Here is a 14,363-nt window from a genome sequence, read left to right as displayed (position 1 = left end):
CGCACAGAAACGAAGACCCAACACAGCCAAAAATAAATAAATTAATTAATTAATCAAAAAAAAAGAGAAATTATTCACTAACTTCACTGATAAATTTCTACTGCCTTAGCCTACCACTAAGGAGCAACTCAGCTTAAAATATGCATCAATCTAAATTAAGAAAAGTTATACACACCCTGCATGGAAATAGCTATTGTAGACATATATATGGAAAAATAACCCAAGGAAAAGAATTAAACAACACATATATACCATTTTAGTACAACTATATGTACTAAATCTTTAATAAATAGATACAATAAAAAAATTGATTTACTCAAAATACTGTGGAAGTTGAAACCCCTTTCATAAAATAACTGTATTGTAAATTCTTCAAACTTCGTATTTTTCTGGTGCCTCAACATCCCCACAAACAGGCTGTGAACGCCTTGCCCAGGTGACCAGGTGCACCAGTGTGATAAGGCTGGTCCCTGCCACAAGTTCTCTTTCTGCTCTCCCAACTGTGACATAATGACATTCAAACACACCAATGAAATCCCCTCACGTCTTTTGCTTGTGTACTCCATACCAACCCTCAACAAAGGCACTTGCCCCCATGTCCTCATTCTCTCTCAGATCCCCACTTGTTTGGTTGCGCCTGCCCCGGGTGCGCCTCCCATATGGCCCCCTGCATGTCGTGCAGGACCTCCTCTAGGACCTGTCAGTATAGGAAGTCTCTTTCACTTTCATACACCTTCCTGTGGTGTTATTTGGTGTCCACATTTGACTGATCAAAAAAAAAAAAAATCCCATTTTAAGAAACATAATTATTTCTTACAACACATAGCGGCTATCAGTAGGCCTAAATTCATACCCTTTGGCCCAGTGATCTCCCTAGAATAACCTAAGGGCAGGGGGGCGGGGGGGAGGTGGAACCTAGAGTTTGAGACAATCAGCACAGAGGTCATTAAGAATAGAGTTTCCAGAGTCAGATAGAGACCTTGGTTCAAATGCCCCCTTTGCTACATATTAGCAGAAGTCATGCAAATTTCTTAACTTCTCTAAACCGATTTTCACATACATAAAATAGAGATAATACTTCCTTACAGAATAGTCACAGGATGAAATGAAATGAGACGAGGGATGTAAAGCACTTAAAAAGTGTCCAACACATTAAGTGCTCAATAAATGGTAGTCATTATTAGCAAAGAAAACAACAAAAACAAAACAACAACAACAAAAACTATGTTTAAAATCAGGTTCACTGATCACCATCTCTGTTAGAGGAAGTAATATGGTTAAGTAATTCTGAAACACCAAATACCATGTTTGATCCACAGCATGGGATTTCACATAACATGCTTCAAGAAGATGTATCTTCTATACAGCAAAGGAAGTACAACAGTGGTCCCATGACTATGGGATCCACTGATTATATCACATATGGCATGATCCAGAAGCTGCCTGCCTAGTAAAGTATTAGAACAGCGTGCAGAAAACACAGGTGAAGTGCAAACTCAGAGACAATACTCTATGAAGATGGAACTCCATCCTCCATCTTCTAAGACTTAGTGCATACTCACTGAATCAAAATATTCTATATGGTACTATGTCCCCAACAGGACAAATATATGAAGAACCAAGGAATCAAAGAGTAGAAGGATGAACGGATCCACTTATCATTACTCCCAAAGACCCACTGGGGGATCCTGTGCTTCCCATTCCTGCCCACAGTGGGCACACTTTCACCAAAGAACATAGCAAGAGTCCCTATAAACTAGACACCATGGCTGCCTCTTGGACATTTCAGGGTCCCTGTGTCCAGGGACCAACAGGATAGAGAAGAGTCATTATCATGACAGAGGTAACTAACCTGACAACTGGAATAGGTAGGGTAGCTTTTACACAATGAAGGCCAAGAGGAGTTTATGCAGTGAATCCAGGTGATCCACTTAAGTGCCTCTGGGTATTTCCTTGCCCAATTGTGATGATAAATGGACAAGTGACACAACTCTTGCCTCAAAAGACTGGCAATTTGGACCTTGGATCCGTCAGGCATAGAAGTCTGATCACACTACCAGTTAAGACCCAGAAGAGTTGGTAGTTGAGTGTGGGAGGAATCTAGAATGGATGGTGGAGGAGGAAATGATGGTATCAGCTGCAGCAGTGGGGACTGTAGTTCATCCTACTAACCTCCTCTTCTTTGCTTCTCCAAGGAAGAAACCTATTGAAATCCAAGGAGAGCTGGTTTCCAACACATATGAAGAAGTAGATCCCAGCAATTCAAGGAGTAGACTGTGATACACCATCACAAAGAGAGATTTGTACTATCCTAGCTGTTGGGAATGCTATTTAGACAGACGACAATTGTCAGCTCCTTCAGAGTCTGCTTCAGCTACAGAGAATTACCTGCCCATGAGCACAACTCTCCCTGGAGAGTCCACATCCAATGACTGATCACAGAGGGGAAATTATGGCTCATCCAACCATGTTGGCACACAGTGGGACAATTCTGACGGGCCACAGTTGCTCCAAAGCTCTCCATCAGGTTGGCTGAGGCTTTATTGGACCTGCATCTAGTTCAAACTCTTACTCTCCTTCCCTTCCACAGGTATCAATCCCTAATAAATATCCCATACACCAAAATTCTGTCCCAGCACCTGCTTCTAGACACCGTGACACATGAACGTTAGATGCATTTGTTTTAATTTAATACATTCGAATAAATCTGATATTCCAAGAATATACACCATGTTCATCTTGTGTTTCACATACTTCCAACAGTTCCCAGTTTAATAAGTGTCCTCATATATCACTGAATTGCTCTCTTCAGGAAATAGCTAACAATAAATAATAACGAAAGATGAGAAAATAACCAGTGCGCACATGGCCACAAGTCACAACTTACTTGCACTGGGGAAGGCTTCGGAACAGTGGTTACCACAGTAGTTCCTATTTGTGCCAGTTGTTTAACAGGTGCCACTGCCACCTTCTTGATTAACTGTGAACTAGAATTCTTGGGGGGGAGGGGGAGATAGTACAGAGTCATCAGCATTAGTAATTTAAAATTAATCGGTACTATGGCAAACATCAAAACACTTTACCACAGCAAACTTCTTTGTTATAACTGGTTTTATAACCTCATGAATTCTATGCATATTTTCTACTATTAACCTAACTGGTCAATTGGCCAGTTGACACTCATTTCTTATTCCTGAAGAGGCAACTGATTAAACAGATAAATATCACAGTATTTCTGCATTAAAATATTGCATTTTACTCTTTGGCTCACACAGAAAACATATAGATACTTTTTTTTTTTTTTGGTCATTTCTATTGCTGGTATCCTTTTAGTCTTTTTTAAAAAATAACTTTAATTAAACTTCATTTTTTGTGATATAATTGACATATAACATTGCGTAAATTTAAGGTGTACAATGTGATTTGATATAATTATATATTGCAGTGTGATTCCCACCATAACATTAGCTAACATCTATGTCATATCACATAATTATCATTTTTCTTTATTGAAGTATAGTTGATGTACAGTATTATGTAAGTTTCAGGTTTACAACATATCAATTCACAATTCTTAAAGGTTATACTCCATTTATAGTTATTATAAAAGATTGTCTATATTCCCTGTGTTGTACAATATATCCTTGTAGCTGATTTATTTTATATATAGTAGTTTGTATCTCTTAATCTTCTACCTCTATCTTGACCCTCCCCCTTAGACTCTTATTTAATATACGATTTTAAACAAAAGTCTGCTAACCTATCTCCTCAACACATAGCAAACAAGAAAGGGAAGGAGCAGCTATCATTGACAGATACTGAAATAGAGAAAATGACTGGCTGAGAACCTAGAATCAAATTATGAGAGAGTGGGTTGGGGGAAACTGGCAAAGAATGATATTACCACAGAATACAAGGAAACTTTTTATTAGGATGAGCCTGCTTCATCAAGAAAATACTATACTACATTCCACATTTTCTGTTTAACCAAAGAAAGATGCCCATAAAAATATATTTTTTTAACTCTGGCACACACAGGATAAGCTTTAGTTACCTAGAAAGATGATCATGTATGTAAAATAAATCATCTTCTAACAATGCCAAGTTAATGAAATATTACAGCAGATTTCTAATTTTTTTAAAGGTAATTCCTATATGATATGGATAAAAAATACTATAAATTGTAGTGTTAATGTTTTACCACAAGTTAAAATTGAAGCAGAATGGCTATTTTTTTCCTGTTTAGAGATGCACATAGCCCTTTGAACATCCCCTTGAGGACAATAAAATCTTTGAGTACGAAGATTAACTTATTAATTTTGCCAAACAACAAAACCAAACACCTAGATTAAATTAACATATTCAAAGAAAGTAGCTTAATTCAAAAAGTCGAGCAGAATCATCTCTTCTACTATTTTTACTGGCAAATACATACACATTTATATGAAGATAACTGCTGGAAAACTAAGGAGGATGAAAAAAACTTTAATGTATATTACCTGCATTGTACAGATTTTGACTGTTTGAGTATTCGTTGGTACAGCTGGCCTTGAAGTTATGTTACTTGTGGTCTCAGTTCTTGTTACAGCTTGCTGAGGAGATACCAACATCAACTGACCACTGTTACTTTTGATCAAAACTGTTCCTATAGTTAAAAGAAAACAAAATGTGAGCTAATAAATGAAGTATAATCATCACATATTGTTCTCCCACTTCTTTCAGTGCTGTAAAATGTTCTGAATAAGTGATTAGTTAGTACATACTGAATTCCATGTCTACTAATTAAGATATATAATATGGAAAAAATGTTGTCATTCAAAGCTATTTAAAATATTAAAAGTCTAAACGTATTAACAAGATACTCCTGAAGAAGGCAAAACACTTTTCCTCATGACATCAAACTATTTATAATGCTACAGTAAGACGGTTTGGTAACAGCACAAGACTACACAACCTGACCGATGGAATAGAATAGAAAACCCCCAAATAGACCCCAAATAGCCTGCAGATACATCATATCAAATTTTTCTAAAAGCACTGCAGATCAGTGAGAAAAAGAGCTACTATTCAATAAATAGGGCTTGTTCAATTAACTAATGGAAAAGATGAAAAGTTTCACACCATACACAAAAACCCAAGGGCATTAAGGATACAATGATGAAAAGGAAAAACTTTTAAACTTTTAGACAATGTAGAAAACTGTCATTCTGAACTTGGGATAGGGAAAAATTTCTTAAATAAGTGAAGTTTGATACATACAACTATATTTTAAAAACTTTTGCTCAGCAAAATATATCATCAGGTAAAAAGACAAACCACAAAATTGGAGAAAATTTGGGGACTTCCCTGGTGGCGCAGTGGTTAAAAATCCACCTGCCAAGGCAGGGGACACAGGTTCGATCCCCAGTCCGGGAAGATCCCACATGCTGTGGAGCAACTAAGCCCGTGCGCCACAACTACTGAGCCCACGTGCCTAGAGCCCATGCTCTGCAACAAGAGAAGCCACCACAATGAGAAGCCCATGCACCGCGACGAAGAGTAGCCCCTGCTCGCAGCGACTAGAGAAAGCCCCTGTGCAGCAACAAACACCCAACGCAGGCAAAAATAAATAAATTTTTAAAAATAACTAAAACTAATAAAAAAAAATTGGAGAAAATTTTAGTTCACGTATATTCAAAGAACAAATATCCAAAATGCAAAAAAGAAACACAGATACCAATGACAGGGAAAGGTAAATTAAGACCACAGTGAGATATCACTTTATATCTACCTAGACAGAAAAAAATTAATAAGTCCAATGACAATATTAAGTGTTAAGAGAGATGTGCAGTAACAAAAACTCTCAACATCTTTAGGCTGGTAGTGTAATTTGGTACAACTGCTTTGTTCAACTCTACATCGTTGTGCCAAACTGGTTCCCATTTGCATACCCTCTAACCCAGTATTTCTAACGTAAAGAGATAGTTGTCCATGTAAGTAGGAGGTACAAACAAGAATATTCATAGCTGGAGTTCCATGTCTGGAATGGCAGCATGAAGAGCTCAATAAAGCCACTCCCCAGCAAAACAAGCATAACTGGTGAAAATTATTTTTAAAAACAACCATTTAAAGTCTTTGGAAATGCCCTAAGGCATACAGAAAATGACTAGACAATTATTAAAGAGAATCTACTAAAACTCAGAACAGCAAGAATCTGTGGCATCTGAACCATGACCCACTCCCTCTCCCTTCTCAGTTCAGGCATTGTGGACAACACAAGGCCTCCCTCTTTCCCAAACTCCCAGTTGAGGGCTATGGTATCTTCCTGGGAGAAGCAGGCCACCAGCATTTCCCATCTCTGCCACCCCAACTTGCATACAGAAGAGAACAAATTTGAAATAAGTGCATCCAAGAGTTTCCAGGCTTCTTGTTTCACCCATCCCCACTCAGAAAGGGAAGGCTCTACCCCAGGGATGGCTCAGAGAATACTTGGGGCCCAATCACCCTCACCCCAGTTCTTTCATGGGGTTGAGGTTCCACACTGGAAGAGAAGCAGAGAAGACCAGAGGCTACCACCCATGCCCAGTACCCCACTTCTAAAACATGGATATCACTCAGAAAGAAACATGCCACAGCCCTGGGTACTTGCTCCAAACATCTCCCAAGAGAAACTGACTTTATTTCCAACAGAGTGCGGGAAAGGTCAAGGCTAAGGTCACTCTCAAGTACAACAGAACAATTAAAAGGTTTCTGGTATCTTCATGACAGATACAAGCTAAGTCACAGGCATATCTCCAGTTTACCAAAGAGAACAAGATAAAGAAACAACTAAGAAGGGCCCTTCTGGGGTCAGAACCTCAAGCAATGACCTCAAAAACTACCCTTTGTAAAGGAGTCCACATTTAATTGAATCAGACTATGGAGGAAGTTAGGCCCTAGGGCACTGTTGAAAACAAGAGAGTAACTGGCTGGCAGTGAGTGGAGCCTAACAGCTAGGCGTGACACCAGCTGAAGTAGAAAGCTTAACAGAGAGATCAGAGAAAGAAACAGTCAAAAAGAGCCCTGCTAAAACCACTGTCATCCCAGGGTGGCTGTGCTTATGCCCAAAGCTGTACCCTGTGAGGAAAACAGACTTCACTAAAATAACACAGCCATTTAAACAAACAAACAAACAACAAGAACCCACTCAGGGGAGTAAAGACCAGTATCTAGACTTGCTATAATATATTAGTTTTGCTTAACAAAGTACAAGACATACAAAGAAAAAGAAAAGTGTGACACAGAAAAAGGCAGGCAACAGAAACCACCTATGAGGGACTAGATGTTAGATTTAACAAAGACATCAAAGTAACTGTTATAAATATGTCAAGAAACTAAAGGAAATCATGCTTAAAGAAGGAAGATATGATGATGATTATCTCAACAAATAGAGAATACCATTAGAGAAATAGATATCATAAAAAAAGGAATTCTGTAGTTAAAAAGTACAATAATTGAAATAAAAATTTCACTAGAGAGGCTTAACAGCAGACTTGAATGATCAGAAGATAAGTCAGTGAACTTGAAAATAGTTCAATAGAGATTATGCAATCCAAAGAACTGAGAGAAAAAAGAATGAAGAAAAATGAACAGAGCTTCATAGAAACGCAGGACAATGATAGGCACACCAACATAGGCATAATGTGAGTACCAGAAAGAGAGGGGGGAGGGAGGGGAAGGAGGGAGGTGGGGAGGGAGCAGGGGGAGAGAAAGAGAGAGAGAGAGAGAGATAGGAACAGAAAAAATATTCAAAGAAATAATGGCTGACAATTTCCCAAATTTGATGAAAAATAATCTAAACATCCAAGTAGCTCAACAAACTCTAAGTAAGATAAATGCAAAGAGATCCACACCAAGACACAACATGATAAAAATGTACAAAGAGAAAATCTTGAGAACACCAGGAGAAAAATGTACAAGAGTACTGCATTAATAGGATTAACAGCTAACTTCTCATTAGAAACAATGGAGGCCAGACAGCAGGGGTATGACATATTCCACTTGCTGGGGAAAAAACAAAAAAACAAAAAAACCAACTATCAACCAACAATCAGATATTTCCTGAAAATAACTGTCAAAAAAGGAGACAAAATAAAGACATCCTAGACTGGGATTGACATATACACACTACTATATATAAAATAGATAACTAATAAGAACCTACTGTATAGCACAGGGAACTCTACTCGATACTCTGTAATGGCCTATATGGGAAAAGAATCTAAAAAAAGAGTGGATATATGTATATGTAAAACAGATTCACTTTGCTGTACACCTGAAACTAACACAACATTGTAAATCAAATATACCCCAATAAAAACTTAAAAAAAAAAAAAAAAAAAGACATCCTCAGATAAAAAAGACATCCTCCTTAGAGGACTGAGTGCTAGCAGACAAACCAGACAGGAAATACTAAATGAAGTTCTTCAGGCTGAAAACAAGAGACTCCAGAAAGTAACTCAAATTCACATGAAAAGGGCATTGGTAAAGTTAATTATATAATTTATATGCATATTACTGCTTTATCTTAATGGGTTTAAAAAACAACTATATAGAACAATATATATAATTGTATTCTTGAACCTATAACATATTAGAAATGTAACATATTTGTGAACAATAACACAAAGAAAGTGGTCAGGAGCAAAGTTGTACTGCACTAAGGAAATGACTTCAGATGGTAACTGGAATCTATAGGAACAAACGAAGAAAACTAGGAATGGTAAATAAGAAGGTAATAAAACAAATGCTACAAATATATCCTTGTGCTCCTTCTGTCAGCATCTTTAAAAGACATATAATTACATAAGGTAATAATTATAACAAGGTATTGCTGGGTTTGTAACATATCTAGATGCAATATGTAGAGCAATAATAGCACAAAAATAAAAAAGAGGGAAATGAGCTAAATAGGAAAAATGTTTCTACACCTCACTGAAACAAGTTAATATAAATGTGAAGTAAATTCTAAGATGTATATTGTAAGCCCAAGAGCAATCACTAAAAATACATATATATTCTTAAAAAATATTATAAAGGAATTAAAATATTACACTAGAAAATATTCACTTAATGCAAAGGAAAGAGGGAACAGAGGAAGAACAAAAAAGAGAAAATACATAGAAACAAAAGTAAATGGCAGGGGCTTCCCTGGTGGCGCAGTGGTTGAGAATCTGCCTGCTAATGCAGGGGACACGGGTTCGAGCCCTGGTCTGGGAAGATCCCACATGCTGCGGAGCAACTAGGCCCGTGAGCCACAACTACTGAGCCTGCGCATCTGGAGCCTGTGCTCCGCAACAAGAGAGGCCACGATAGTGAGAGGCCCGCGCACCGCGATGAAGAGTGGCCCCCGCTTGCCGCAACTAGAGGAAGCCCTCGCACAGAAACGAAGACCCAACACAGCCAAAAATAAATAACTAAATAACTAAAAAAACCCAAAAAAAGTAAATGGCAGGCCTAAACCCAACTATATCATTAACATTAAATGTGAATGGATTAAATAATCCAATCAAAAGGCAAAAAGTGTCAGACCCAATTATAAAATAGGATTCAATTATATGCTGCCTACAGAAGACACACTTTAGACTCAAAGACACTAAAAAGGTCAAAGTAAAAGGACAGAAAAGACATATCATCCAACAGCAACCATAAGAAAACTGGAGTGGCCATACTAATATCAGACAATAGAGTAAAACAAAATGTGTTACTGGAGATAAAGAGGGGTACTTTATAATCGATAAAACAGCCAATGGATCAGGAAGGTTTAACAATTACAAACATATATGCACCAAACAACCAAGCCCAAAATATATGAAGAAAAGTTGACATAAATGAAGGAACAAAATAGAGAATTCAACAATAATACTTGGGAGACCTCAACACTCTACTTTCAATGAAAGATAGATGTCTAGGTAGAAGATCAACTAGGAAATCAAATACTTGAACAACACTATAAACCAACCATACCTAAAACACATCAATAGTATACTCCACCCAACAACAGCATTCTTCTTAAGTGTACGTGGAACAGTCTCAGGATAGACTACATGCTAGGATATAAAACAAGTTTAAATAAATTTAAAAGGACTGAAATCATACAATGTGTGGTCTCCAACTACAATGGAATGAAATTAGAAATCTGTAACAAAAAGAAATTAGGGGACCTCATAACTATGTAGAAATTAATTACTCCTAAGTAGCCAGTTGGTCAATTAAGAAATCACAAGGGAAACTGGACTACACTTTGAGATGAATGAAAATGAAGACACAACATACCCAAATTTATGTGATGCAGCTGAAGTAGTGTCTAAGGGAAATTTATACAGCTGACCCTGAACAACGTGGGGGTGGGAGGTACTGACGCCCCACACCCCTGTTCCGTTGAAAATCTGCATGTATCTTTACAGTTGGCCCTCCATATCTGAAGTTCCGCATCCACAGATTCAACTGATTGCAGCTCATGTAGTACCATAATATGGACTTATCGAAAAAAATCTGAGTATAAGTGGACCTGTGCAGTGCAAACCTGTGTTGTTCACAGGTCGACTGTTGTTGTAAATCCCTCTATTTTAAAAGTAGGATTAGGGCTTCCCTGGTGGCACAGTGGTTAAGAATCCGCCTGCCAATGCAGGGAACATGGGTTCAAGCCCTGGTCCGGGAAGATCCCACATGCCGTGGAGCAAATAAGCCCGTGCGCCACAACTACTGAGCCTGCGCTCTAGAGTCTGCGAGCCACAACTACAGAAGCCCACGCGCCTAGAGCTCACGCTCCGCAACAAAAGAAGCCACCACAATGAGAAGCCCACGCACCACAACGAAGAGTAGCTCCTGCTCGCCGCAACTAGAGAAAGCCCGTGCGCAGCAATGAAGACCCAACACAGCCATAAATAAATAAATAAATAAATAAATAAATAAATAAATAAATAAATAAATTTATATTAAAAAAAAAAGATCTGAGGAGATGTGGGAAGCCCTGAAAGATTTCAAGTAGGAGAGACATTATTATATTTGCATTTCAAAAAAAATAAAAAATAAATAAAAGAAGGATTATTTGAATTAATAACTTAACCTTCTATCTTAAGACATTGGGGAAAAAAGCAAAATAAAAACTATAGCAAGCAGACGAAAGAAAATTAATAAAGATTAGAGCAGAGGTCAATAGAATAGAGAATAGAAGAACAACTGAGAAAAATCAAAAGTTGGTTCTCTGAACAGACCAAAAAAACTGACAAATCTTTACCTAGATTAACTAAGAGAAAAGGAGAGAAGGCTCAGTCTGCTAAAATCAGGAATGAAAAAGAGAGGATATGACCACTAATCTTACAGAAAGAAGGATTATAATAGAATACTATGGCCTATTATAAACAAATAAATTGGATAAATAATATGAAATGGGGCTTCCCTGGTGGCGCAGTGGTTGAGAATCTGCCTGCCAGTGCAGGGGACACAGGTTCGAGCCCTGGTCTGGGAAGATCCCACATGCCACGGAGCAATTGGGCCCGTGAGCCACAACTACTGAGCCTGTGCGTCTGGAGGCTGTGCTCCACAACAAGAGAGGCCGCGATAGTGAGATGCCCGCTCACCGCGATGAAGAGTGGCCCCCGCTTGCCGCAACTAGAGAAAGCCCTCGCACAGAAACGAAGACCCAACACAGCCATAAATAAAATAAATAAATAAATAAATAAAAATTTAAAAAAAAAGAAAATGGGCAACCTGAATAGATCTCTAACAAACACAGATTGAATTAATAATCAAAAATAGCATCCACAAGATAAGCTCAGTTCCAGATGGCTTCACTGATGAATTCTACCAAACATCTAAGGAAAAATAAATCCTTCACAGATTCTTCTAAACAACAGAAGAGGAAACATGTGTCAATTCATTCTGTAAGGTCGGTATTACCCTGATATTAAAACCAAACAGAGACATCACAAGAAAACTAGAGACCAAAATGTCTTATGTATACCAATGCAAAAATTCTCAACAAAGTACTACGAACTGAATCCAGCAACATTTAAAAAGTGTTATACCCCATAACCAAGTGATATTTATCTCAGTATGCAAGGTTGGTTTAAGACCCACAGCGAACACCATACTTAGTGGTGAAAGACTAAATGCTTTTCCCCTAAGATCAGGAACATTTGAGATGAAGAATGAGACAAAGATGCCTACAATCACTACCACTTTTATTTAACATTATACTGAGAGTTCTAACCAGGGCAATTAAGCAAGAAAATAAAATAAAAGGCATCCAGAATAGAAAGTAAAACTATCTATTCACATATATTATGATCTTCTATATAAAAATCCAAACAAATCCACGAAAAAAAGCCATTAAAATTAATAAACGAGTTCAGCTAGGAAGAAGGATACAAGATCAATTAAAAAAAAAACTGTATTTCTATACATTTCCAATGACTAACTATAAATGGAATTAAGGAAAAAAAATTCCATTTACAATAGCATCAAAAATAACATACTTTAGGAATAAATTTAACAAAATAAGTGCAAAAGCAATACTCTGGAAACTACAAACTTGCTGAAAGAAATTAAACATCTAAATAAATGGAAAGACATCCCATGTTTGTGGACTGAGAGACTTATACTTACTTTGCAGGACTGTTAAAGGGATCAAATGAGACAATATGAGCAAATTTATGAATTTTAAAGTTATTGGTGGTAGTTGTTATTAATGCCTTAAGGTCCACAACCTTTGAGTCTTTCTAACTCAAATATGAGTTAAAGTGACTTCACAGCCTTTGAAATCCAAACAGTGGATGGCGCATATGGTGAGCACTGAAGACAACTGTCTCTCATTTCATGACGTCCAGGAGCACTGTTACAACTGTGGAGCAGATGATCATGTAATATTCCTTTGATAAAGCTAGGGTGGAAACAAGAACCACGAAGATTATCCAGGAACTAATTCAGGAATTTGAGAAATGCAAAACCTATACCACGTCTCAGCATGAAGGAGTTGATGAAAAAGGACCCGAACCATTTCACAAGCAACTTTCACAAACTTCTGTACAGTAAGACTGAGAAGCAGAATTTATGAAGCACAGTCTATGACATAAAAGAAGCAATCAAGTCCTTACTCATCACTCTGAAATACATGATAGAAGAGACACAGAATACCAAAACCGGAAAGAGCCACAGTCTGGTCTAAATCCCACAAATTCATAAAAAAGAAGACTGAAGAGATTACCAAAAATATTCAACAGAATAATCTTCAGGGCTTTGCTACAGTTTCTTTCATTTCCTCACAATGCCCCCCTTTTTGTTTCCAGCTCCTGCTCCCTAGAAAAACCTGTGGTGCATATGCATATTTTTTAAAAACTAGTTCTGTTCACAGAGGAAATTCTGAAGTAAAGAGAAATCAAATACTTAAAGTATTCATTACCTTGGGAAAATGAGAGCTGACTCCTATGTAATTTAAGCATCCTTGAGTAATCCTCTGCTAATCCTCAGTATATAAAAGTAGAACAAGACCTTTTTAAAACGTTATTTTAATCAGTGTTTCTATGTCATTCCTCAAGTATCGGTTATCTTATTGTGCATCTGTGAGAGCACAAATATGAGTATGTTCTTCTGCCACCCCTCAGCAGAAATTCCAAAAGCTGCTCTTCAAGGTACCTTCTCACCTCCTCTCTAAATAACAACTCCTAAAGGCAACTTATCTCCTCTCTTTTGTGGGAGTTTATCCATGGTCGACAGCATAACAAGTTTTAGTGCAGTGCATACTTAGGCTGTGGTCCTGGTTTGCTGCTGTTTTGCTCTAGCAAGTTTCAGTTTTGGTTTCTCTGTGTAATAAAAAGATCAGGCTCTAAAATTCTATAAATCGCCTTTTAACATTGCTACGCAAGGAGGCATATTGTACACACACCAAGTGGTAAGCACAGTGTTTCGGAAAGAGTAGAGTTAAACAGACCTGAATTCAAATTCCCTCTGACATCTATGACTTGTCTGGCATTGGGCAAATTCTTTACCCTCAGAGACCTTTTTCCTTATTTGCTATCTATCTATTATGACCAGCAAACAAAAGAATATAAATAATGTATAAAAATAATAATGGATAAAAAGTGCCCAGCAATATAATGTTGTACGTCAACTGTAGGTCAATTTTTTTAAAAAGTGCTTAGCACAGTACACCCTCAATAAGTGATCCGTTCCCACTTACCAGCAAGTTTCCACTCCTGAAAGTTCTTCTCTCTTAATACTTTTTTGATTGTTTCTAGACAAACTTCACTGACTAGATAGGAATTTTGTTTTTAACAAATTAGGAGTAATTTCATTCAAACACATTCATAGCTACTTTATAAGAGTGCATGTAGGATGACAATTTA

The 14,363-nt window shown here is 37.4% G+C and overlaps 1 protein-coding gene across 3 annotated transcripts in view; it reads right to left on the bottom strand.

The window, feature by feature from the left end:
- Nucleotides 1-14,363, bottom strand: part of TAF4B (TATA-box binding protein associated factor 4b) — a 115,708-nt gene that overhangs the window by 99,445 nt on the left and 1,900 nt on the right. For 2 of the 3 annotated variants that reach the window (XM_059893709.1, XM_059893711.1), the window contains exons 2-3: nt 4,500-4,645; nt 2,888-2,995 (exon numbers count right to left, since the gene is read on the bottom strand). In XM_059893709.1, coding sequence (XP_059749692.1) covers nt 2,888-2,995; nt 4,500-4,645 — 254 coding nt within the window. Of the gene's footprint in view, nt 1-2,887; nt 2,996-4,499; nt 4,646-13,761; nt 13,780-14,363 lie in introns of those variants that run through there. The other variant, XM_059893710.1, reaches the window with a different exon arrangement.

The sequence above is a fragment of the Balaenoptera ricei genome, chromosome 14 (genome assembly GCF_028023285.1).
Source record: "Balaenoptera ricei isolate mBalRic1 chromosome 14, mBalRic1.hap2, whole genome shotgun sequence".
In the NCBI taxonomy this organism is placed as follows: Eukaryota; Metazoa; Chordata; class Mammalia; order Artiodactyla; family Balaenopteridae; genus Balaenoptera; species Balaenoptera ricei.
Note: the sequence above shows the minus strand (reverse complement) of the source record. Positions and strands in the feature narration are given on the sequence as shown.